General features: G+C 40.4%; 1 protein-coding gene across 5 annotated transcripts in view; it reads right to left on the bottom strand.

The window, feature by feature from the left end:
• SULF1 (sulfatase 1) overlaps positions 1-26,138 on the bottom strand; it is a 197,138-nt gene that overhangs the window by 78,346 nt on the left and 92,654 nt on the right. For 4 of the 5 annotated variants that reach the window (XM_017544777.1, XM_017544769.2, XM_017544802.1 and 1 more), the window contains exons 3-5: positions 19,468-19,540; positions 18,932-19,163; positions 6,584-6,823 (exon numbers count right to left, since the gene is read on the bottom strand). In XM_017544777.1, coding sequence (XP_017400266.1) covers positions 6,584-6,823; positions 18,932-19,103 — 412 coding nt within the window. In that variant the 5' untranslated portion in view covers positions 19,104-19,163; positions 19,468-19,540. Of the gene's footprint in view, positions 1-6,583; positions 6,824-18,931; positions 19,164-19,467; positions 19,541-21,347; positions 21,473-26,138 lie in introns of those variants that run through there. The other variant, XM_037744303.1, reaches the window with a different exon arrangement.

The following is a 26,138-nucleotide window of genomic DNA, read 5'->3' on the forward strand; positions in this document are numbered from 1 at the left end:
TTTTTAAGTAGAGACAGGGTTTCACCATGTTGGTCAGGCTGGTCTCAAACTCCTGACCTCAGGTGATCAATCTATCCACCTCAGCCTCCTAAAGTGCTGGGATTACAGGTGTGAGCCACAGTGCCCAGCTGAATTATCATATTTTTTAAAGCTGATTTGGCCTTCAAAATATTTTCATAGAAGAGAGCTTTAGAGTTTCTGAAATTGTTATTTCTTGAGTCTAGATTCCAGTCTGAGAAACATAGCAATGTTTGTTTGTTGAGTGAATGTTTATTTGTCGACTCTATGAATGAGTGAACCAAGTAGGTCAGCCAAGTATCCACTGCTTAAGGACTCTGCCAGGCACCCTGAGCAGGTTGATCAGTATAGGGCAAAGTGTCAAAGGGTCCCACATCAGGTGACTCAGGATTTCTTTCTGGGCTATGTGCAGTAGGAATTCTTCTAATGAAGAATTCCTGTCTTAGAACTGACCTTTTTACATAGAACCACAAGATAATTTTCCTTTTCTGACAAAATGCAGTATGACTTGAAGCCACAGGTGGCAGACGAAGGCCACACCCCACTAACTTTCAAAAGGGACTGTTTCCAAAAAGCTTGCACTTAACAACCTCAGACCACATGCTTTCCTTGGCCTCCTCCTCATCCCTACGGGTTTATCCCACTTTTCTCTCCCTTTTTTTTTTCCCCCAAAAAGTCAAAAAGCATAGTGGTTGAGAATATAAACCCTAGGGCCAGCCTGCTTGGGTTCAAATTCTGGCTCTGCTACTTGCTAGGGTATCCACCTACATGCAAGCTACTTAACTTCTGTCTCCCCCACTTCCCTTCTGTACAGTGACTGTGGTGGCAGGGCTGTTTTGAGGATTAAATGTATCAACACGTATGTAAAGCACTGAGAACAGTGCCTGGCACAAAACAAGGATCTTATTAAGCGCCCCTACGACCAGTATTATTATTAGCCTCATCATTATCATTATCCTTTTGGCCCTGTCTTTCAATGATTTTCCATTCTTCAGTACAAGGAAATCTCGTACTAAAATTCTGCACTTGTGCACTTGAAAATGTCTCTTCAGAGGTTACATGCTTTCTTCCCCACTACCATTTATTTTGTGGCAACAAACTCCTCTATTTGGCTTACATTTTCCTGCTTAATTAGTTTTAAATTTTTTTCTGCTATTTTTAGTTAGTTCGTTGTTGGGGTTTTTTGTTTCCTCTCCCCGCCAAGTCATTCCTGCTCTTTCCTTGTTTTACTTTGTCGGATATTTTGTACTGTTTTCTACCCATTGCCATGGCTATCACCCTTTGACTTAATCCTTCCCTTATAAACGATTCCCTCAAATCTCTTAATAGTCCTTTTTATTTGCTTCAGAACTCCCTCCAGGTTTTGAGTGTCTCTCTGGGTTAACAGAGCATAAGAAATGTACTCAGTATTCCAGATGTGCCCTCACCCATCACACTCATTCCAGGGCTAACGGGGGCCTTGGGTGTCAGGGTGCAACATGGTCAGCCTCCAGTTGCTCTGGCCTTTTTGTTGCCTCATGACATTGAGACTCATTTGTAATCACCCCTGGCCTCTTTCAGCACGATGTTTCCTGGCAACGCTCTGCAATTGATTATCTGGCCTTCTAATTATTTTCCTCCAGATGTATTAAATCTCCTTCTCCCTCCCTAAGGTGAATTTTGTTTTCTTGCCCATAATGCCATTATGTCTATGTGTAGGTTACGTATAGTTTAACGGTTTTCTATCCTTCGGCACTGGCAATTCAACTCAACTCCTGCTGTCTGAAGACATCACTAATGTCTAATGTGCCATTCACACAGCCTCTTTTTTTTTTTTTTTGGACACCATGAAGCACTTCCTTTCACAGCTGTTTAAGAAGGTGGTAGAGGTTGGGAGGCAGGGGCAAAGATCAGAAAACCTGATTGTAATTATTGTTGGCTTTAGGCCATACTACTTCTGTCTAGGACAACCTGTTCCATGATGCTTAGAAAATTTTCCTGGAACTATCTGAAGCCAAGGCATTTAGTTTTGAGCCAGCAGTGGTAACTAACCCAAAGACCCAATGCTGCAGAAAAGTCAAATCTTATTTAATGCATCAAAAGATATATTGAGATTTTAATCCATGTAATTGATAGGATGATGGGGTTTCATGGTAGTAACTATAAATATAGATAATTCTGAACCAAGTTAAAATTATGATTTATGTCAGTTTGTATACAGCAGTCTGGTTTCCCCAACCAGATTGTAAGTTTAGTGAAGACAGGAAACTTACTTTAAACGTCTTCATCCCAATGTCTAGTGTGTTCCAAGCACACTGTGGTTCAATAAATGTATGATATATCTCATCTTTATGTACTTACCAATAATCTATATCATAATAAAATTAAGAATATTAGTTTGGGTTACTTTAAGTGAATTCTGCGTTTAAAAAGTCTCATATTAGAAAATAAATATACTTGCTATAAGTAACATAAATTGTGTAACATATAAAGACATAAAACAGAATAATTTATCTAAAATTTTTGATCCAATATTGTATTTACCTTTATTTGACATAATTTTTCTTTGTCAGAACTAAGGCCTATGATTTTGATTTATTACAAAAGAATTCTTCATAAAAAGATTTATTGCAGATGTCTATTAAATATTGTTCCATCTACCTCAGTGATATGAGGTAGAATTCATGTGATTAAAATTTAACTTATATGTGATTTTATGTACCATGTGTTAAGGTTATAATTCAAATACCACAATTGTTAAACGAATCAATATTATAATTAACGAGTATAATAAAGTTACAACATACAGTAATTTTGGACAAGAAAGAAAACTTAGGAATCATTCCAGATGAATTTCTGCATCATACTGTCTAAATCCTCAAAACAAATCAAGGTAGGATGTGATTCCATGATCTTCTCAGTTTTTTTTTTTTTTAATTCTTAATGCTACCTATCAATCATGGATAATTATTTTTACCTTAAAACCTATGCCAGATTTTATATTAATGTCTATATCCTCATAATAAATTTAAGCTAATTTTTTGGAGCTGATTTCAGGCAAGATATTCATTTTTATGATAGATAATCCAATCTTATTCCTGTTTCACTTGTCAGAATATGAAGTGCAGTAGACATGTTACTGCATTTTCCCCATCTTGAACATTCAAGCTCTCATAGACTCATATTTTCCATGAGTAAAGTTAGAAAAATTTAGGCTATAGCCAGTCCAAAAATATGCCTCAGTTTCAAAGAGAAAACTCGTGTTATAAAATGGTAAATATAATATTGGGTCAATTTAATTCATTTAAATCCATGGATTCTGGATGCCTCCCAAAATAAGCCCATTAGTAATTTGTCTTCTCTGAGTTGTTCTATATAAAACTTACTCTCTAGATGGATATTTATGTATAATACATATTTCAGTTTCCGTCATTATTTTTCTTAGGTGTGCAGTTACATGTTCCAAATAGTAAATTTCATTATTAAGAAAACAATAAAATCTTTATACATTGGCATTCTCCCTGCTAGTTTAGTGTCTCATAAATAATTACATTGGTTTAATACCTACCTACCAATTCTCTTAATTTTCTAAGATGCCTGCCACTCATGTGTACTTACTTGTGTATTTTCAAATGGGTTGTTGTCCATGGTTGGCTCGATAACTATTGTCATCAAGGCATTTTTACTTCCTAATTGTCTGAGACACTGTAATGTTTTCCCATGAAAGACAAATTTAAATTATAGAGGTCTCTATTACTGCCATTTCAGTCTTCTCACTTTTTTTTTTTTTTTGAGACAGAGTCTGGCTTTGTTGCTCCGGCTGGAGTGCAATGGTGTGATCTTGGCTTACTGCAACCTCTGCATCCCAGGTTCAAGCAATTTTCCTTCCTCAGCCTCCTGAGTAGCTGGATTACAGGTGCCCGCCACCACACCCAGCTAATTTTTGTATTTTCAATAGAGACAGCGTTTCGCCATTTTGGCCAGCTCGAACTCCTGACCTCAAGTAATCTGCCCACCTCAGCCTCCCAAAGTGCTGGGATTACACTACAGGTGTGACCACTGCACCCAACCTCACTTTTTATTCTTTCTGATTTACTAATAAGCAAATCAAGATTTGTTTTCCTGAGCTCATATTATCCTTTTTCTACTCTTAGCTAAGTATTTGGAAAAGTATTTCCCTTAAAGAGTGCCTTTTGTTTTGGAGGATGGCTCACTATAACTTGTATTATTACCTAAGTGTCTAAACCCTTAGGTTTAGAATCAGATTTAGTTTCCAGGAGCAACTCTACTATCCCCGGAGATGACACTGAATGAAGCAGACTCCCTGGGGTGCACAAAAAAGTGACAGTCCTCAACAGGTAAGCCTTACAATATGTACACAGTTTCAGCACAGATCCAATTCTTAAGGTTTGATCAGCACACTGGAGAGAGCCCTGAAGACTAAGGTCCCGGTGCCCACTCTTCCCATTAGAATGTCAGTCAGATCTGTCACTTCAGCCACTTTATTCTTGTGGGTGTCAATTTGCTCCTCTAAAAATAAGGAAATTGAACTAAATTATCTATGAGTTTTAGTTAAACTCTCTCAATCCATCTTAGGGTGGATACAGCACAGTAGAACCAAAGCATGTACCAGGAAACATTATGCTTAGAGGCAACTGAATTGTTTTTATCCTGGTGACTGGGTGAATTTTACAATGGATGGTGTTTCCATTTTTGCTCTTACCATCTGGATGCTTAGTTCTAAACATTCCACTTTTCCCTACGACTCCACAGCAGGCAGTTTGTACACCAATCTTTGCCTTGACTTTCACTAGTTCTACCCTTTGTTTCTGTTTGCCAGGGTCCTTATGGGTCCATAGCCTATAAAATCTGTAACTCTGTAAGGCATTTTGGAATGAGACAGGATAGAACCATTACACAGAAGAAAGACTGTGGAGTCAGATGTGCTGAGTTCATTCCACCACTGACTAGCTCATGACCATAGATAGACAATTCATCTTTCTGAGTCTTGTTTTTTTCATTGGTAACTCAGGGAATTCCTTTCTTTCAAGATTGCCATAAGAATTAGGTGAGATCATGACAAAAACTAATTCCCTTCTTTCTTGCCATTCCTGATTTAGCCCTGAAACAAATTAGTAAACCCTAGGTGACTGCCCTAGGTCCTGGCAGAGCCCTGTCTCACCCTAAATCTCTATTTCTTGTGACAAATGTCATCTGCATCACTCTGGATAGGTGAGAGTCCCAATCCTTCCAGTTCTATGTCTGCTACTAGAGATTAAATTACAGGGAAGCTGGGAGGTGAAAGGCACTGATTTCACACAACACGTCCCATGAGCAAAACACAATTTGGTAGCTAAAATCAGGGAGCAGGCATTAGGGAACCCCTACTGATTCTGTTTCTGAGCTGGTCACACAATATTTGAAATCCCCACCTCAGTTATAAAACAGAGCCAAGTACATTTGCCGTCTATGAACTCTACAGGGATGTTTGATGGATTTGCAAATTGCTTTAGAGTCCTCAGATGAAAGGTGCTATAAATTTAAATCACTAATGTGAGAAAACACACTGAGATAAGGCACTCTCTGTAACCTCTCTGTAACCTAGTTTCTTTCCTAAGCATAAGAAAACAGCCTTGAGATGCAGGAGAGGAGCTGCTCCTGTGAGTTGAGATCTTGAGCTGTGCGAGTGACAGTGCTATCATATGCACAATCAATATTTTCATCCATAAATAACAAGTATTAAGTGCCCATAGAGCTCTCTGCAAAGAAGCAAATGGCCATATATTTCCTGAATCCAGTGGGAAAGATTAATTTCACTTTTAAAAGAGATTCACGAGAATATTTATCTGACATCCTTTACTTTTAAATCTTCAAAATGGAGGAACTGTAGGCCTGAAAGTCATTTGAAGAAGCTTTAATCACAGCATCTTTAAATCTTATAAATAAGCCTAGGTGATTATGGAAAAAAAAATCAACAACAACCCATGTCTGCACTGTAGCTCTTCTATCAACAACCTTGTGTTCTTTCATGAATGCTACAAAAACCCAAGGACATCATCTACATGCTGGGAGGATAGGGCCTTGGTGGTAACATTACCAGAAGGAGCCTTGCTTTTTTCCCAGAAAGATTACCATGATGTTCACCACTCCTCTTGAAAGAAGTCCCCAATTTTCAAAAAACCGATTAACCAAAACCTTTTCTTGCCATGTGTAGGTTAAACAATAACAGTAGGTATAGCAATTAAAATGGCGTTTTTTCCTGAAAGGTAGAAGTGAATATTTGTGACCTAAAAATGACCACAAGCTAAAGAAACTTTCCAAATCCTATTAATTATGAATGAACAAATACATGAATCAATAAGGTACACATGTTTAATTTATGCATCAGTTATTCATTAATTCAATAAATTATTTTGATCATCTACTGTGTTCCCAGACCCTGGGGTAGATGCCAAGCAGTTTAAAAACACTTGATCCTTTTTTAAATATTTATTGGAACTTTATGTATTTCATTACACAATACTTTTTCCTGAGTCTAGGATGTATTACAAGAGGTTCATGGGCTAGAAATGTCATCATCCCTTACCTGTTCTGTAGCCAGTGTTGTTAAGATATACAGCAAAAGTCCGAGGCTCATGCATCGCCTGCCACGAGGGCGAAGAGCAGTTCTCGTTGTTGGTGTAGACGTTGTGATTGTGCACATACTTCCCGGTGAGCATGGACGACCGTGACGGGCAGCACATGGGGGTAGTCACAAAGGCATTGATGAAGGTGGCCCCCCCATGTTCCATAATCTTTCTCGTTTTGTTCATGACTTGCAGGGACCCTGAAAGGCACAGTGCCAGCATTCTTTAGCAAAGTGCAGCACATGAATGCCCATTTCTATTGTGCCCCCCAGTGCCTCTGTTTCCCTGACTTCTTCATTTCCTTTCCTTGGCTTCAGATAGTCTATGCATTGATTAGTCTATACATCGATTAGTTGTCACTTCTACAACAAAATTAAACATTTAGGATCCTACCCTCTTAAGTATTTTGCAGAATAATAAACATACTTCTCCCCTCTGTAATCACAAAGAAGAAAACACAGGCTAATCTGATAGTTAAAGCTAGAATTTTAGATATGGAGCAGATTCAAAGGCCAGCAGCCCTTTGAAGATTATCAGAGAACAATAGCCTGATGCACAGAGCATAAAACCCCCAGCCCAGTACAAATGCAATCTAGTAGTGACATTGCTACTAGATTACTAGTATAGATTACTACTATAACATTTTAATCATATGAAAAAGAAAAAAAATTCTTCCCTGTGAAGTCCCATCAAAATGCCTGTGTTTAATAATAATTTAAAAAGATCTTCAACGCAAGTTGCTATCCTCTAGCAAGCTCACCAAATGTCTGCCAGGTTTTCTATTAGGATAACACTATCAATTTATATTTCAACCTATTTATGCACAATTTTTAAGAATATGTTGTTTGCTTGTGAAAGAGCTACAATTTGATTGCACTCAAAAGTATTGCATGGTTGTAAAATATTCCATTTTAACTTTAAGGATGAAATGGTGACACAAGATTGCTGAGGAAGGAAAAAAAAACAAAAAAACCTATTTCAATCACTCTATCCAGCCAAACACTGCAGCTGAAACACATCCAAACACTGTAGAAAAGCACAGGCCAGAATTCAATAGTCTTTTCAGGACTTGTCAAGAGGCGCACTACAGAACACTACAGCCAAACCCATTGCCTTTGAATCTTGGAGCCTCAGATTTCCAACAGGTCCCACTTCTTCCAAAGAAAGGAAGAAAATCTATGTTTTCCAGCAAGGAAGGAAATCATAATGCAAACCAGGCAAGCATTCAGGGCAGAAGAGAAGCATGTAACAGTCCAAGAAGCCACAGTCAGCCCCGTGTCTTCATATATTAGCTTTTACCATTCACATGATGCATATGAGAACAGGAGAAAGGTTTCTAATTGGGTCTCATTAGAGTTCCCTAAAATATGCTTCAGCGAGGAGCAATCCTAAATGCTCTTTCTCTTCTGGTTGTCTTCAGGGGATCAAGCCACCTTTTGTAGTCAGTGAATAACATGTAGTGAGTGACTACTTCATGCAAAACATTCTATCAACCTCAGCATTCCAGGCTGATCTCCCGAGTGTAGCATAAACAAAAGAAATGGGAAATTTTCTGCTTCTGGTCTTCACTAATAAACTCTCTAGATAGAAAAATCACTTGGGGATATTTGCAAAGCAATGCTCAGGTAACAATGTGAATATAGCAGTAGCAGGGCATATAAAAATAGAGGGAACTTGGAGTGAAAGCTTAATAAGAGTTCTGAAATGAGAGATGAGGACAGAAGGAGGGAAAGGAGGTAGAAAATGTCTGAAGGGTGAAGTATATCATTGGGAGATTGTGGCAAGTGACATGTGGGATGCTCTGGAGGTGGGGAGAAACAAGTAGAGTGATGAGAACAACACATTGATTTCCTGGCAGGAAGAGAAATATGGAGAATTCTCTTCATGAAATGTGGAAAGCAGATTTAGCAAATAGCTCAAAGGCTGGGCAGAGATACTCGATGTGATAGAATAGAAAAAGCAAAGGTAGAGTTAGGTTCCGTGTCAAAGCCGTGAATGGCATGTTCAGAAAAAAGCCTTTGAAAGGTGTTGCTGCTGCAGTGGATTGCAGATTGCAGTGGATTGCAAGCCCCTCGAGAGGTGTTGCTTGTGCAGTGGTGGTGTGTGGATTGAGTAGGGCTCACCGCTGGGCTGCAAAGGGTACAGAGGAGGTCGCTGAAGCCGTCTGGCCCTGAGGAGAGAAGAATTCAGATGACTATGCCTCTGACCAAAAGCGACCCTAAGAAGCAGATCCAAGTGATGCGGTGGTGCATGAGAAGGCTGGGAGTTGGCTAACACCTTGAAGTTTCCACCATGAGAAGAAAACTGGAAACCAATAGTTTCACTGATGGTGAAGAAGTAACTAAAGAGGAATATGCCTTATAGGAGATTTAAAAAGTCAATTTCAGAAATGTTGCATTTTCTGTTTGTGTTGTGATCACACAGGGGGAATATCCTGGAGATAATTAGATGAACGGAGATGTGGAAGTGGAAGGAGAGTGAAAGGTGACACTGAAGGTATCCATCATGTTTCATTGCTCCTCTTTAGATCTCTGCAGTAGTTAGTTACTGAGTATCTTGAATTTGGGGAAAACAGCAAACACTGTTGATGGATTTTCATTGCCCAGTAGTCTAATTCAAAGAACACGCTTTCAGAGTTTCCTTTAAAACCCTTAACTGAATTCAAGTAAAAGAAAAAGGCAGCTGAGGCCATCGTCCAATGTCCTGAATTGCAGCACTATAATCTCTAGTTTACAGATTCATTTAGGCTACAAATATGGGACAGAGGAGGAAATCTGATTTAAAGTCAAAATAATATAAAAACAGGGGCTAAAACGTATCCCAATTCATCCCTGCTGGAAGTGCCCCAGCCAGGATTCTCCTGTCATTCTCAGTATCACCCTTTTCTTGACTAACTGAGCTGATTGTGTAGGGGTCCCAAGCAATCCCTCCAAATGCCCTGGTTCCCACCAGTCAGTCCACATGTCATAGGGAACCAAGATGACATTGGATCCCCATAGGCACTGTTAACAGTACAGCTCCACCACTGGGGTCCTTGAAAGTGAGAATCTTGGGCCAGGCGTGGTGGCTCACATCTGGTAATCCCAGCACTTTGGGAGGCCAAGGTGGGCAGATCACCTGAAGCCAGGAGTTCAAGACCAGCCTGGCCAACATGGTGAAATGCCGTCTCTAGTAAAAATACAAAAATTAGCCGGGTGTGATGGCGTGCACCAATAGTGCAAGCTACTCGGGAGGCTTAGGCAGGAGAATCACTTTAACCTGGGAGGCAGGTGTTGCAGTGAGCCAAGATTGCACCACCGCACTCCAGCCTGAGCGACAGAGTGAGACTCTGTCTCATATAAAACAAAACAAAACAAAAAGTGGGAATCTGGCTTCAAGAAGCTCAGTGAAGAGAAGATTCTGAGACAATGCTTGTCCAACTTTGAAAATCACCTGAAGGGCATATTAAGCCCCAGAATCTTGTACCCACCCCAAGATACAGGTTCAGTAAGTCCAGGATGCAGCCTGAGAATTTGTGTTTCTACCAAACTCTGAGTGAAGCTGAAGCTGCCTCTCAGTGAATCTCACCTGGAGAAGTCTTCTGGGTTGGTCGCAGAATCAGAGAAGCCTAGAGCTGGAAGAGACTAGTGGGTGCCTCATTTTGAGTGATCTAAGTGGCTTAGACCACTGCCAAGACTATAAGGTATACTGTAGACAGGAAAAAGAAACATTGATTTTCTACTTACTCTCAGCCAGGTTCTCTTCTAAGTGCTTCACATGAGCAATTCATTTGATCCTGACAATAACCCTTTGTGGTGGGTGCTAGTAGCTATTATTCTTATATCACAGATAATGAAACTGAGGTACAGAAGGCTAAGTCATGATGTGCCTAGGGCCACACAGACGCTTGGTAGCAGAACCCAGAAGCAAATGCAGCCAGTCTGCCCAGAGACCATGCTCTTGAGTGCTGGCTGTGACACTGACATTTTCAAGATGAGAAACGGAATTGGTATCTGCTTGTGGTCGCGATAGGTCTGTCTTCCCACGGTCACATGTTTTGATTCTTCTCGCCTCTTAGAGGAGATATGGACTGACATTAACACCTGTCTCCTACCCTCCCCTCAGAGCTGAAATGGTCTCGGTGGCTCAGGCACTGATGAGGCATGAGTAGGCCGCAGATCTGTCTGTCTTTAGCTGCTGACGGCCACATTGGCGTTAATTGTTGCCTCTGATCTCTGTGGATTCTCTGGGTAGAGACAGATAACGGTGTGCAGGAATCTGAATCTCTTCACTCCACTGTGTTGGTGTGTACCAGTGAAGAAAGCATAGAGCACGTTTTTTATGGCTGTGCAATGATTAATGTCAGTCAATAACACTGCCTTACCCTGTATATATTCCCACTGTGATTGTGCCATTGATTTTTTATTGGTAAACCTTAGGAAAAACGATTCTGTAATAAAACTCATGGTTATTTATTCACAGCTGTTGAGAGCGGTGGCCAGGACAATGTTCTGTCTGGTAGGTGGAAGGGCTCGGGTTTGTTTTAAGCTAAAGCTGTTTACTTCTGTAAGTTTCAGGCCTTTGGTGCCTGAAATGCAAATGGTGCTGATTCTCAGTTATTAGAACAATTATTTCATAGGAACGATATGAATTATGGGGCCGAACACTCACAACCAGATTCACAAGGCAGGGCTGACGAGGATAAAATTGAGAAAGGAAAGACCCCTGGGCTTGAACATATTGGAAAACATTTGGATTTTGCCACAGATTAGCTTGAGCAAGTCATCTACCCTCTTTTGGTTTGCGTTTCTCATCTGTAAGACGGGGCTTATAACAGCACTCCCCACTCCCACTAGTTTACAAGATTGTCGCTGAGCAAATGGCATGATGCCCTCAAAGTACTTCCCTCAAGGAGTGTGGCAACGTGGCTGTCATTGCCCTATGTGCTCACCTCAACCCCATCACATTAAATTTTCTCCTGCCTCTTCCATCTTCTCTGTAATCTACATCTGAAGTACAAAAGCTGGAGGAGAGAACAGAGGTTAACTTTGTTTTCTATGCTTTAAGACTTAAAATGTTGATACCGTTTTTTAAATACAAATATCAGCCCTTCCCCTTTTTATACACACTGACTCCACACCCCAAGCAAAAAGCCCAGCTTCATGGTTGTTTTAAGTTGTCCCATGGGGTGGGAGCCCGACACACAGGCTCTGAAGCAACCATGGTTACGTCTGTGTAGTTGGTGTACACGCACTGCTGACTGGACTGGCTTGATGAGAGGGAAGGTCTAGGCCACAGCTGAGTCCCAGAAATGCCAAGATACACTGTCCCACTGCCCCAGGTCCAAGTTGGGATGGAGAACATCTGTGATTGCTCCTGCAAGATGGGGGTGCTGTGACAGCCATCGGCTGTGGACCAGGATGCTGAAGAGGTCAGTGGTGGCTGGGAGAGGGAGAAGTGCCACCCTTCAGAAATCCATCAAGATCCACCATATTTGCAATTTTGGCACCATTAAAAATCAAGGCTCCAGGAATAGTGCTTTGGCTGGAGTATGTGATGAGGCTGTGGCTAGACAGAACCATAGTGAGGAATTTAAATCACTCTGTATATTCTAACTACTTGATTCCCAAAACATTTCATACAAAATGACTTCATGTGAAAATCTTTTGTATGAAAAAGGATGGGAATAAATGTCCCACTTATTTGAATGACTTTGCTAAAATCACACAGAGTTTCTGAAGTACTTCACTGACATTTTTAAATTTTAAAACAAAGGTGGCCAGGCTCAGTGGCTCATGCCTGTAATCCCAGCACTTTGGGAGGTCAAAGCGGGCTAATCACCTGAGGTCAGGAGTTCAAGACCAGCCTGACTCACATGGAGGAACCCCCATCTCTACTAAAAATACAAAATTAGCCAGGCATAGTGGGTGCATGCCTGTAATCCCAGCTACTCAGGAGGCTGAGACAGTAGAATTGCTTGAACCCGGGAGGCAGAGGTTGCAGTGAGCTGAGATCCTGCCATTGCACTCCAGCCCGGGCAACAAGAGTGAAACTCCGTCTCAAAAAAATCCCAAAAAACCAAAAAATGAAAAAACACAAAGCTTCACCTTTCCTGATACACATAACTTAAGAGTTTGAATATGCAACATTGTGCATTATTAAACATTAACTTTTTCATCAAGCTTGTTTATCATGTCCAGAAAAACTTGCAGAGCCAGAAATTCAATAATAAATATTGTCATCCTCACTTATGGAAGTCCCAGGCATGTGAGATTCAGATATACCTGGCTTCCTAGAGAGATACTTCCTTGTGGATTGCAGCATTCATGGTTCGATGAGTGACTGAACACGCAAACCCAGCTCTTACTTATTGTGTGGGGATGTTTGTCGATGTCATTCTTTTACGATGAAGTAAGGCTAATGCTTTAAATATTTAAGCCGTTTGTATTAAATACTTCCCTGCCATTTTCACATGCCAACAGTTATTTTCATAGTAAAGTATGAAACATGAAACAGTGATATTTCCTATATTAAAATGCCTGTATGATCCACTGAATATTCTAATTCTAAAAGCACACGCATATAAAAAATAACATAATTAAATGATATTTTTTTCTACCCAAACTATGGAATTGGTAAGAAAGAAACCAGATGTTTTTTTTAGCTAAAACCAAAAACGAAAAGCTAGTTGGAAGAAGAAGGAAAAAAAGAGAAGATAATACATTAGTCTGGAATGTTTCCAGGTCACTAAGACTCATTATTTCCTCCTGGCCCCTCGGAAAGAGTACAAGGCCATTAAAAGCTACTTACAGGAATGGAAGCTCACATGCCTACAGGGCTACACAGATATGGCAGGGAAGTGAAGGCAGCCAGGTATGAGAAGAGTCAGAGGGCCTTTGTGTCTTCTCATTGTTTTGCCTTTGACAGAGACAGTTATAGAACTTTTCCTGACTATAGCAAAAACAACAGTATGGTCACGATGATAAATGGCACCTGCACCTTGGTGTAAGTATTGAGGAACAGCAGAATAGTGGGGACCCCAATGTCTGAGAGCAGCTGCAACTCCTCTTCAAGCATCTAACTGATGACCGCTTCGTGGGAATGAAAGCCTTCATTCTTTTGAATTTTCAGGAAAATTTAGAGTCTGATTTTTTATATGTAATATATATTTAAAAATCTGATTTTAAAATATTGGCTTAGTTTTGAAAACTATGCTCATCAAACAACACATATCTGTGGGCTAGCTCTGTTCTGAATACCTTGTGTTCTGGCTTCTGCTTCAAAGAAGTAAAGTATCTCCATGTACTCATAGCTTCCCTCTACATATGACCTAAGAGAAACATCCAGTCAATGTTACTGAGACGTTAGTGTCAGGCCAATTTCCTAGGAATGCAAGAAATGCCATATTGAGTCACATCAATGGTCTAATCTGCTCAGCATTTTGTTTCTCAGAGCGGCACCAAGGGCCATTTGGGAAAGATTTAGAGCCCAATTTCTTTGATGCTAGTCTCAGAAAGTTAGAGGAGACCCTCAAACATGTTTTATTTTCTTCCTTCTGATTTATAAAATATTTCAAGTGTAGGGTATAACAGAATAAATAATGCATCTCCTAGCTTTAACAAAATTTAACATGATTATAATCCTTCGTATATATATGTATATTTTTAATTTTAAAATAAAATGTGAACGTACTGATGCTCTTGGTCATCACTCCTTCACCAGTGGTAGCCATTATCCCGAACTTCCTGTTGATCATTTCCACGTGTGTTTACATAGCTTAAAACATTGTAAATCTGGCTGAGCACAGTGGCTCATGCCTGTAATCCCAGCACTTTGGGAAGCCAAGGTGGGCAGATCACGAGGTCAGGGGTTTGAGACCATCTTGAACAACATGGTAAAACCCCGTCTCTACTAAAAAAAAAAAAAAAAATACAAAAATTAGCCGGGTGTGGTAGCGCATGCCTCTAATCCCAGCTACTCAGGAGGCTGAGGCAGGAGAATCGCTTGAACCCTGGGAAACGAAGGTTGCAGTGAGCTGAGGCCACACCACTGAACTCCCGCCTAGGTGACAGGGTGAGACTCCTCACAAAAGAAAAGAAAAATTGTAAATCTTTCATCCATTATTCTAGCCTAAAAACCTGAAGTATTTACAGGTATAAGCACAATCTGACCAACTTCTTAAGTTGTGGGAAAAGCAAATTCAGAAGGAAGGAGACCCTGGTTAAGCCATTTAATCTTTCCACAGCCTGTTTTCTCCTGGGATGATGAATTTTGTCCTACCCACCCAACTTGAGTGAGATGGCAATATTCATTCACAATAATGTGAACAAAATGTTCTTTGGAAAAAGATGAAGTGTTATCCACATACAAGGTTCTAGCACTCTTATTAATGAATTCCTTATGTGTCTTATTCCCTTTACAGAGAAATTGTTTGTCCTGAAAACGAAGGGAAGGGCTCCTGCTCATAATGAACTAATGCTTTCCTCCCTGGCTTGATTTTACAAACTTTGATTATAGCCCTTCTCAGCCTTCATCTTTCTAGACAAAGAGATAGGATTGTTTTATACTTTCCCAATGAGAAAAGCATTCTATTAGAATTTTCATAATTGTTCTTCTAAGACTTTTCTAAGTCTGTTATTTTCTTTTTGGAGGCACAGTAGCCAAAATTGCCTACAGCATTACAGGTGCAAAAAGGTTTGCATTAGGTGAAGATTTACTAAAGCGCTTGGCAAAGAAAATTACACTGGAGTAAAAAACAAAACAAAACCCAACCTCATCAAAACCATAATGAGATACCATTTCATGCCCATCAGGATGGCTACTATTAAAAACAAAACCAGAAAATAACAAGTGTGGGCATGGATGTGGAAAAATGATGACACTTGTGCACAGTTGGAGGGAATGTCACATGGGGAGTTGCTATGGAGAATAGTAAGGTGGTTCCTCAAAATAATAAAAATAAAATTATACAATCCAGCAATTCTACTTCCGGGTATAGCTCCAAAATAACTGAAAGCAAGGTCTCAAACAGCTCTTTGGATACCCATGTTCACAGCAGCATTCTTCACAATAGAAAAAAGGAGGAAGCAACTCAAGCTTCCAACAGTGGATGAATAGGTAAACAAAATGTGGTACATACCTACAATGAAATGTTTTTCAGAACTAAAAAGGAAGGACACTGATACATGTTACAACATGGAGGGACCTTGAGGACATGATGGTAAGTAAAATAAGGCAGTCACAAAAAGACAAATACTGTATGATTTCACCCATATGAGGTACCTAGATTAGTCAAATTCACAGATACAGAAAGCAGAATGACAGCTGCCAGGATTGAGGGAGAGGAAAAGGGAGTTGTTGTTTAACGGGTATAGAGTTTTCCTTTTCTAACATGAAAAGAGTTCTGGAGATGGGTTGCATATCCATGTAAATTTGCTTAACAGCACTCAACTATACACTTAAAAATGGTTAAGATGGTAAAAAACAAGAGCAAAACAAAAAACATCCAAAATCTAGAGCAATAATGTTCAAGAAGGATTATGAGCAGATTACAGAAAAATGAGGAAAAGTCTCCATCAAGCGGGAACCACTACCAAGAGCATGACTTTTCTGCCAAGAAAGGAGGTTTTCTCTGGACTTCTAACGCACAGTTCACTGTGGTTCCTAGTCATTTTGTTTTTGCCAGTGGCCCATCTTTTGCTTCTGTTCTCTCTCTCCCGAAACGTAGAATATTATTTGCAGATGGTTTTTGGAAGGTTAAAGAGTTATCTCAATAACTTGGCTGTAGACGGCTGATTAATGGGAGGGATAGTGGTTTAAAGTGTAGTTGTGGAGACTCAGATCTAATACCTGTCTGAGTTTCACAGTTTACTTGCTCACCACAAGCTACATGACTTCTCTAAGCCTCATTTTTCTCATACATAAATCGAAGAGAGAATAGTAACTACTTTGTAGAGTTACAGTGAAGGTCAAATGAGCTAGTAGTTCTTAGCATGCTGTCTGGCTAGAAAATCAAGGAAGGAGTTAAAGGTAAATATGTAGGAAACATCTAAGTGGACTGAGACTGGTCTACAACCTTTCACCATGATATTCACATGCCTCCAACAAAAGGCAATACTTAGTAACTTCTCAGAAAATATTTACTGAACGAATAAATGAACTATAGGACAAGACTGAAAATTTGAATTCTATTAAAGTTATTGAGCAATTCCTTAATATATTTTAAAGATAGTGCTGTAGAAGAGGTAGATCATGATGAATACTTATACTTATTTCTGGGAATTTTAGCTTGTTTAGAGCCTTATGGGTCTATTTCAAGTTAGTTTAGTGCCCACTATATTCCCATGCACTAGGAGTGCAATATAAAACATACCCTTGCTCTTGGGTTGATTTCGGTCAAGGACAGGCATGGGAGGGCATGGTGGAATGAGCACCATGCTGGAGTCATGTTCTCGGGGTGCAAAGGGGAGTTCCATCCGTGCTGCTGGAGGGGAGGGTGGTTTGGGAACATCAAACCCATGACATGAACTGGGTTATGAGGAACAGGTAGGGTTTCTCCAGGTGGAGATAGAGGAAAAGGCGGAGGGGAGAAGATGTGCAAAGGCATGGATAGAGGTGAGGGTGCTGAAGCCACCAGACGCCTTTGGGGAGGTTGCAATTGTGCGTATGAAGCACAAAGTAAAAGTGGGGGAAAGGAAAACAGACTTAGGGAGGTGGGGGCCGCATGGCTCAGAACCCATTTGCCCGCAGAGGAGAGGGGCTTAATCCTCTTGGCAAAGGGTAGCCACAGAAGGGATTTAAGCAGAAAAGTGATCTGATCAGATAGATACTTGAAAGATAACTCTGGCAACGGAGTGAAGGGTGGGCAAGAGAGGCCAAGACTGGAGGAGACAGGAAGTCCAGGTAAGAAACCAGTGAGGAAAAAACTGGGAGAGATGAGAGGATTCAGAGATCTCAGCTGTAGCAAAAGCGATGCACGGGTGAGATGTTAAGGAAGGTGAGTTCAGGTGTGAGATCAAGCAGAGGGCAAGTGTTTAACATTGCAATCCTCATGCAGAGACTGTGCTATTAACATAATAGGGACTAAACTAACTTGAAATGGACCCACAAGGCTCTAAAAAAGCTGAAATTACTTGCTCTGTAAGTGAATGAAAACATTTAAACCACCACTTACATACATACTAACATCATATTGCTAAATACATACTCACGTACATGGGACACCTTTCATTTTGGTCTGTTGCCTGAAAATCAATACCCTTGTTAAAAAAAAAAAAGTGCGTGGACTCCCCAAACCGGCTTCAATAATAATGACCTCTGCTGGCTTTTAGCTCATTTGCTTCCAGCTGAAGCCAAGGAATTAACTTTACTGGGATCCCACTGTTCGGTTTCAAGTGGGAAACCAAAATCCCCTTCCATGGAGACCAAGTGCCAGCATGGAGAGTTTTATCCTCAAGAACCTGAGCCGCAGGAGCCCAGCATGCTCTGCTAGAAGATTCGGCTCTCGGTCAGGTTGAACGTGATGGCTAAGCAAGCTGGGTGATCCCTGAGAGCAAGGAATTTGGGTTCAGGAAAGGAAATGAGCAGTGACAACTTGTAGGGGCAAGCTTTCCATCTGCCTTGCACTAGGTGCACTAGGAGAATTGGCCCTCGGCTTATGAACACGACCCAGGGCTGGGCCATTGAAGAAGGTGAGAAGACAAGAAACCCAATCAGACGGTACAGAAGATATGTTGGAATCTCTAGGTTTTGGCAGGCTGTCTGGGTGCTCTACAATTAACCCAGGCAAGCTAATTAAAAAAGCGTCATATCTAAGGTAGTAGCAGCCACAAGACATATAGAACACTGCAACTTTCAATTACCTAACAGTTTACTATAATGAACTGTGAATAGGTAATCCACTCTAATAATAATAAGCACTGAAAATTCCTTTAGTATCAGTTTATATTCATATCCATTGCATAGAATTACAGTCACCTCCTCATACTCTTTGAAACAACTTTGCCCAAATATTTTTACATTTCTTAACTGAGGGTTTTCAGCCCTTTACTTCTACAGTCTTTGGTGCTGACCCTCTTCCTCCATTGTCCTACTACCCCAGGCTCCTTCTCCGACCATTTCGAAAGCATAACACCAGAAAAGTAATGCTGAAACACAGAACGAATGCCTTAGGATCAATACAAGTTCACTGCATAAACTAGGGCGTTAGTTAAGGTACAAATAATTAAGTGCAAAACCTCCAAATGTGGACTAAGTGTTACTGATAAGCCTGAGACTCGATAAATTATCTGAACAAAAGAGACTAACAAGTGAAGAGTTCAGTGTCTCACCCAGCTCCACATCTTGATCATCCGTAAGCACAAGAATAATGTTGGGTCGGATGTTTTTTCGTTCCTGCTGTATCCGTCCTCTGAACCTCGGTGATCTGACAGTCGAACAGAGGCTTCCCAGCAATTCTGTGCCCAGGACAGCCAAAACCAGAGCACAGCAAGAATACTTCATTGTATTTGGTCCAATGTTGTAAAACTGACAAAATATCTCCGTCTCCTGATTTCTGGAGTTCTGGGCAGTCAGAGAAAAACGGAGACGGTGAGACTAAAATGAAATCCAAACCCCAAGCACAGTTGCAGAAAAAGGGCTACAAATAAGTCAGTATTGGCACATAAGCTGGCAGAGACAGGGCTGCACATGAGTCAGAAATAGCAAACCCTCACAAGTGCTGGGTAGTTTTTTAAGCACTTGATTATTTTGCAAATTCACTTTTGTCCTTTATTCTCATTCCAACTTTTCCTATTTCAATTCATTGCCAAAATAGAATTTCCAACACAGAGCTCAAACGTAAAAGCTTTCTGACAAGAGCTAATACCTTGAATTAGGTATCCTGGTTGAATAATCAATTTCTATTCTCAGAGGTATTCAGAACATCTGCAGATACGGTCCTGGAAGGGAGAGAAAAAAATACAAAGGAAATATCAGTCAACGATTTTAAAAACAGATTTTTGATCTGAAGTAGTCCCTTGCAACAGCATATTATATGTGTATATATTATATATTTTTTTCTTCTGTGATCCAAAAGGGAGGAACAGAAGGAAACAAGTTTCAGAACTGCTAACAAATGACTCAAATGCTGTCTTCATTTCATAATCAGATCCATAAAAGGGTGGTAAGGTGTCGCCCTGCTCACACTCCAACAGTACTTTACATATCCCCAAAAGAGCTGACGATTCGATTAGGAAGAGCCAGCAGTGCCAGGGAAACCAGAGAGCATTGGGAAGGAGTGTTTGCATGTGGGGAGCAGATGGTGCAAGGGGCGCGTTGGGGAGTGCTGACTCACCTGCGTGTGATGCTGTGTACCTAGCAAGCAGAACGCAACACATATCTGTCATTTGTCATCTGCATTATGTCATTCACTACCCAGGAGAGTCCTTTCTGCTGACAAAGATTTCATAGTAAGTGACTGGGACAATTTTTTCCAGCCTCTGAAAAGCTCCTCTCTGTCCCCCATCAGTCACCAGAAGGAAAAGGTGCTTCCACTGTGCAAGGCTGGGTCCTCTGTCCCACTAGTGTCCTCAGCTTGTGCCGGCACCTAAGTGGACAGAGCCCCCTCTCGACTGTCAATTATTAGGCTTATCGTTGACGAGACCGGTACGGCGGGGCTAGCATAGGGGTTTTGCTTTGCCACAGATCTTAAACCTGCAAAGCAAAATGATTGATTGGCCCCAAGCCTGAAGTTAGCGGCTACCCTTCCACATTAAAAAATAAATAAATAAAATCCAGAAGGCTGAGCTGCAAAATCTTTGCAAAGCTGCACAGAAGGACGCTTTTGAAAGGGTTGGAAGAATGCCCCTCTCACTTTGGAACACTAACCTGCTGAAAGCTTTTCTCTTGGAAAGATAGCAAAGGGCTCATTAAAAAAATAAAATCTTTCTCTCATATGTCATGAGGGAACTTCTTGATGGGAATTTAAGCTGTGCTAAAATTAATTAGATAGCAGTCTGTTTCATCAGCCACTCAGTCCCCATACACCTGAGAATCTGTATTTTTATCTGCAACATAAACTGGCATTGGATAAGTAGGCATAACTAATTAAGTGTAAGCATTGCATAGCAGGAGGAAAGGACTCCATCTCTCAACTTCATGCCCTTAATTCTGGAGGGTGACAGGGGGCACTGAAACAAGAATGAAGAAAGACTGGATACTGTTTACCCCTGCCATACACATTATTTTGTTTTACACAAACACACACACATATCCCTATTATTTTAAAGTTTATGAGCTGTTTTGTAAACAGCTCTAATGCTTTTCACTCTGCAGCCTGTAATTACACTGCAAGAGAGAGAAATAGACAAGAAGAAATCGGTTTTTATACAAAACTCTAGTGTCTGCAGCCAGGCAGTCCTGACTACATTATTTGCCACAAACAAGCCAGCTCCAATTGATCCTGTAGCTCTGTAGAAGTCACTCATGTAAGATTTGGGGCTTTCTTCTTAAGAACTCAGGGCTATTCCACAGTGATTGCTGTGCATGCTGAACACTGAAAGCCTGCAATTATTCTGCACTCACAGTTTGGTTTCTGTGCATTTGTTTTAAATCGCTAGAAACCTGATATAGGCACGAAGGGACAGGAAAACTAAAGGAATAAAATGGCACACAGTGGCTTGTTCTCACAAAGCATGGGTCAGGCTAAATAGTTAAATACAGAAATTTCTTAGAGGTTGGTTCTTTAAGTAGCAGAACTTTGCTTACCTCGCAAAGCCTGCAGAGGTGTGTGAAGGGAGACTAAAGAGGGCCTTTTCATCACTATAGTGTGAACCAACCTCTGCTGACAGTAGCAACTTGGGAAGAACAGTCACAGCCTCACTGCATTGAACAGACAGTGGCATTTGAGCTTAACCAACCAGTGACACAAAAAAAGGAAAGTTCTTGACAATTCAGATGCTGAAAGCTTTGTGGAACGCAGTCAACATTACTAGTAATTCTTTTCTTTATCATACTTACTTGACTTCTTCCTTTAGGAAAAAGCAAATGAGCTTTAATGGTACTTTTGCATAAGCTACATCAAAAGTCTTTTTTTTTTTTGAGATGGAGTTTCACTCTTGTTACCCAAGCTGGAGTGCAATGGCGTGATCTCAGCTCACCGCAACCTCTGCCTCCTGGCTTCAAGAAATTCTCCTGCCTCAGCCTCCCGTGGACTACAGGCGCGCGCCACCATGCCCAGCTAATTTTTGTATTTTTAGTAGAGATGGGGTTTCACCATGTTGACCAGGATGGTCTTGATCTCTTGACCTTATGATCCACCCACCTCGGCCTCCCAAAGTGCTGGGATTACAGGCATGAGCCACCGTGCCCGGCCAAAAGTCATTTTCTAATATGGAAAAGGGAAAGTGGTTTATGAAGTGAGCTTTCCTTCTGGTGAATGAAAAGTGCATAAAAGATCTCCATTTTTTTTTCTGCCACAGTTTATCTTATTTTTTTAACTAAAATTCTTATTTTTATTGACAAATAATAATTGTATATATTTATGGGGTTCAATGTAATGTTTTATTATGTACATTGTGGAATGATTATATCAAGTGTATATCAAGGTAGATTATGTGTTTATCTCCTCACATGCTTATCAGTTTTTTGTAGTGAGAACATTTAAGTATCCATTCTGTAAATGTGGCACATATACAGCATGGAATACTATGCAGCCATAAAAAATGATGAGTTCATGTCATTTGCAGGGACATGGATGAAGCTGGAAACCATCATTCTCAGCAAACTGACATAAGAGCAGAAAACCAAACACCACATGTTCTCATTCATAAGTGAGTGTTGAACAGTGAGAACACATGGACACAGGGAAGGGAACATCACACACCGGGACCTGTAAGGGAGTGGGGGGATAGGGAAGGATAGGAGGGGGTGGGGGTTAGGGGAGGGATAGCATTAGGAGGAATACTTAATGTAGATGATGGGGTGATGGATGCCACCATAGCACATGTATGCCTATGTAACAAACCTGCATATTCTGTACATGTACCCTAGAACTTAAAGCACAATAAAAAAAAGAATCTATTCTCCTAGCATTTTTGAAACATACAATTAATTCATTGTTATTAACTGTGGTCACCTTGCTGGGCAACAGACCTTGAAAGCCTATTCCTCCTTTCTCACTGGAACTTTGGACCCTTTGGTCAGCTTCTCCCCACCACCACCAACAGCTTGTTATCAATTCAGGGAATTCATACCTACAAGGATATACATTAAGTGGTCAGGAAAATGGAATCTTTTGACTAGTCTGACCAGCAAGAGTCCTCTCTCTCTTTTATCTCACCTTCCTTCACTAAAACACACCTCACTCTAGAAACACTGCACACAGACAATTTTTTTATTCAAAAATGACCTTTTAAAGCCTGTCATCCTCTTACCGCCTGGTTTCCAGCTCCAGAAGGAAAAGGAAAAATGGAAAAAAGTCCCGAGGGACAAAAATGCAGAGCTTGACAGAAGAGACAAGGATGAAGGTTTGAATTGGATACTTTGTGATAGACAACAAGAGTCCTCACAGACTAACAATTTGTCTTGAGAAAGTAGAAAATGAAAGCAATGTAGAAAGGCTTTTCTCACACGTGCAGGGTGAGTTTGAAGAACAGTGTTGTATTCTTCACCAGTCAAGACCAGAATATAAGTTGCTTTTACTCCAAGTCATAAAATGAAAACAGCAGTTCTAGTTATGGTCAATTGGTGTGGAAAGTTTATAGGACTTTGTTTAGGGAGGTCAAGCCAAACTATAAAAGTGGCATTAAATGTTTCAAGTCACATGTTAAAAAAAAAAAAAAAGACTGAAAAGATGTCCAGCCAACTGGATAGAATGTTTAGGTCACATATGCTTGTCCTGCAATACTCCAATCTAAATTGAAACCCTTGTTGCTCCCATAGGTTTAAGGGGACCTCTGTCTTCCCCAGTCCCCACTTTGGCAGCTGGTTCCAGGTCTCTAGAGGGGATGGTGGCCAATACATCAAAAGCACCCTGCTTTTGTCCATACAGCAATGTCCAAAGTATAGTTTGGGACATTTGGGGACTCTATGACCCTTTTGGGAGGTTCATGAGGCCAGAACTACTTTGATAAGAATACTGCCCCATTATTTGCTTTCTTCAATATACTGAGGTTTCTACAGATGGCATAAGAGCAGTGGTAGGTAGAACTGCTTTCTGCTTTTGTCTTAGCATGAATGATAAAAGTTTACATGCAGTAAAACAAAACAAAAAACAGCTTAAGATGAAGCAGGAAAATCACTCATTTTATTAAATCTTGACCTTGAATACACATCTTTTCTTTTCACTGTTCTGTATTCTGAGATAGGAGATTGACACAAAGTCCCTTGCTGGCTCGGGGAGTATGATGGGTGTCTTGAGGCAACGCATGCGGTGGCCGAGCTGCAATCTAAAGTGGCTTAAAAAAAAAAAGAAACTCGACTTTTACTTAAAAGAATTTTTTGGTTTTGGATGTTTGGCAGACATTTTCTCAAATAATGAATGAAATAAATCTTTCATTTCAAGGGAAACAATTGACAGTGTTTGTTACCTCCCTTCTCAGGGAGGAAGAAAATAGATGGAGTTGAGAGTGAGAAGGATGCAGTGGTAAATGTGCCTTTGAGACTTTGCCTCTTAAAAGCAGGGACTAAAGCCATATAAAAACAAGCTTCCCAAGGGCATTTTAGAGAATGCATAAAGTCCAAATTAAACTTTGTCCAGCTTCTTTCAGATAAAATTAATGACAAAGGAAACCAAAGTGATCTGGATATTATGAAAACCACCTAAAGAACTCAATATTCCTGAAGCATATGTTACAAAGTGTCTAAAGGGCCTAATAATGGTCATCGGTGACCAATCATGGTCCAAATGGTCAGTGGATTCAATGGTGGCAAGAGAATGAAAACAAAGAGATAACTGGATTTCCAAAAGAAGAGGCATGGGAAACTCCAGTTAGAGTGGGTTTGCATAAAATACTATGCAGCCATAAAAAGGAACGAGATCATGTCCTTTGCAGGGACATGGATGAACTTGGAAACCATTATCCTCAGCAAACTAACATAGGAACAGAAAACCAAACAGCACATGTTCTCACTTATAAGTGGGCGGTGAATGATGAGAACACATGGACACATGGTAGGGGGAGGAACGGCACACACTGGGGGGGTCTGTCAGTGGGGTGGGGTTAGGGTGTGGGGAGGGAGAGTATCAGGAAGAACAGCTAATGGATGCTGGGCTTAATACCTAGGTGGTGAGATGACCTGTGCAGCAAACCACCATGGCACACGTTTACCTATGTGACAAACCTGCACATCCTGCACATGTACCCCTGGACTTAAAATAAAAGTTGGCAAAAAAAACGTGGGTTTCATGGAAGGACAGCAATATTGCTAAAAAGGACTAGAATGTGGTCTTTGCATCTTAGTTACATCTTAAAATACATGGCTGATTACATTAAATTTCATTAAACTTGCCTTTGGTTTTATATATTTATAGCTATTTTATTATTTGTGTTGAAGTACCTTGAGATATTGCATTAGTCATCAGAAATAGTTTGTTGCAATAACAAAGAAATTCCAAATGTGATAAAAACAGCATATTTGTCATTCATATTACAAGTCACACACAGGATGCAGAGAGCTCTGCTCCGCCTAGTCATGGATGGATGCACACTGATGGGGGCAGTGTTGTCTTGTTGCTGCAATAACTAGACCAAGAGGCAAGGAAAGAATAAGCTCAAGAATTTTGCAGGAGCTTTTATGGGCTTCAACCTGGAAGTGACCCAGTTCACTTCTAACATTTCATTGGATGCGACTAGTCATGTGGCCCTACTCAATTGCAAGGAGTTTGGAAAATTTGGCGGACCCAAGTGTTTGCTGAGCACTAATGTCTATGCCACAAGCATAGTGTTTCATCAGTACTTTATGTCTTTCTCTTTACATACACACACACACACACACACACACACACACACACACACACATACACGCGTATGCCCACACACTTAAGATACGTGTATAAATAAATATATGTACCCACACACAGACACGTATCTCGAGTAACAAAGAAACATAATCTTTCTCACAGTATAAAGTTCAATCATTCTTAGGTACTAAAAATATACTTTCGACAGATTCGGGAATTTTTTAGACACGTTTCATTTTAGTCTGTTTTCTCGATGTACAGTCTGGCGCAATGCAAATTTGTTAAAGTTCCACAATCCTTGAGATACATTTAAATCGAAGTAAATATTTTTAAAAAGACAATTAGATGGTATATTTATGTTTTGAAAGCATTTCTGGAAACACTATCTTGTACTACAAGAAATGCTTTTGAAACATCAATATACCATCTGAAAATCATTTCTCGAAACGGTATCTTGTAGTTGTATGTAGGAAGAGGAACACTTGACTTTACTGTATAAATGAAGCTGCAGTCGTCATTTATATAGTAAAGAGAACCCCAATGGCAGAATTTCTTCCTTCCTTCCTTCCTTTCTTTCTCTCTCTCTCTCTCTCTCT

Source organism: Cebus imitator, unplaced genomic scaffold (genome assembly GCF_001604975.1).
Source record: "Cebus imitator isolate Cc_AM_T3 unplaced genomic scaffold, Cebus_imitator-1.0 Scaffold9, whole genome shotgun sequence".
NCBI lineage: Eukaryota > Metazoa > Chordata > Mammalia > Primates > Cebidae > Cebus > Cebus imitator.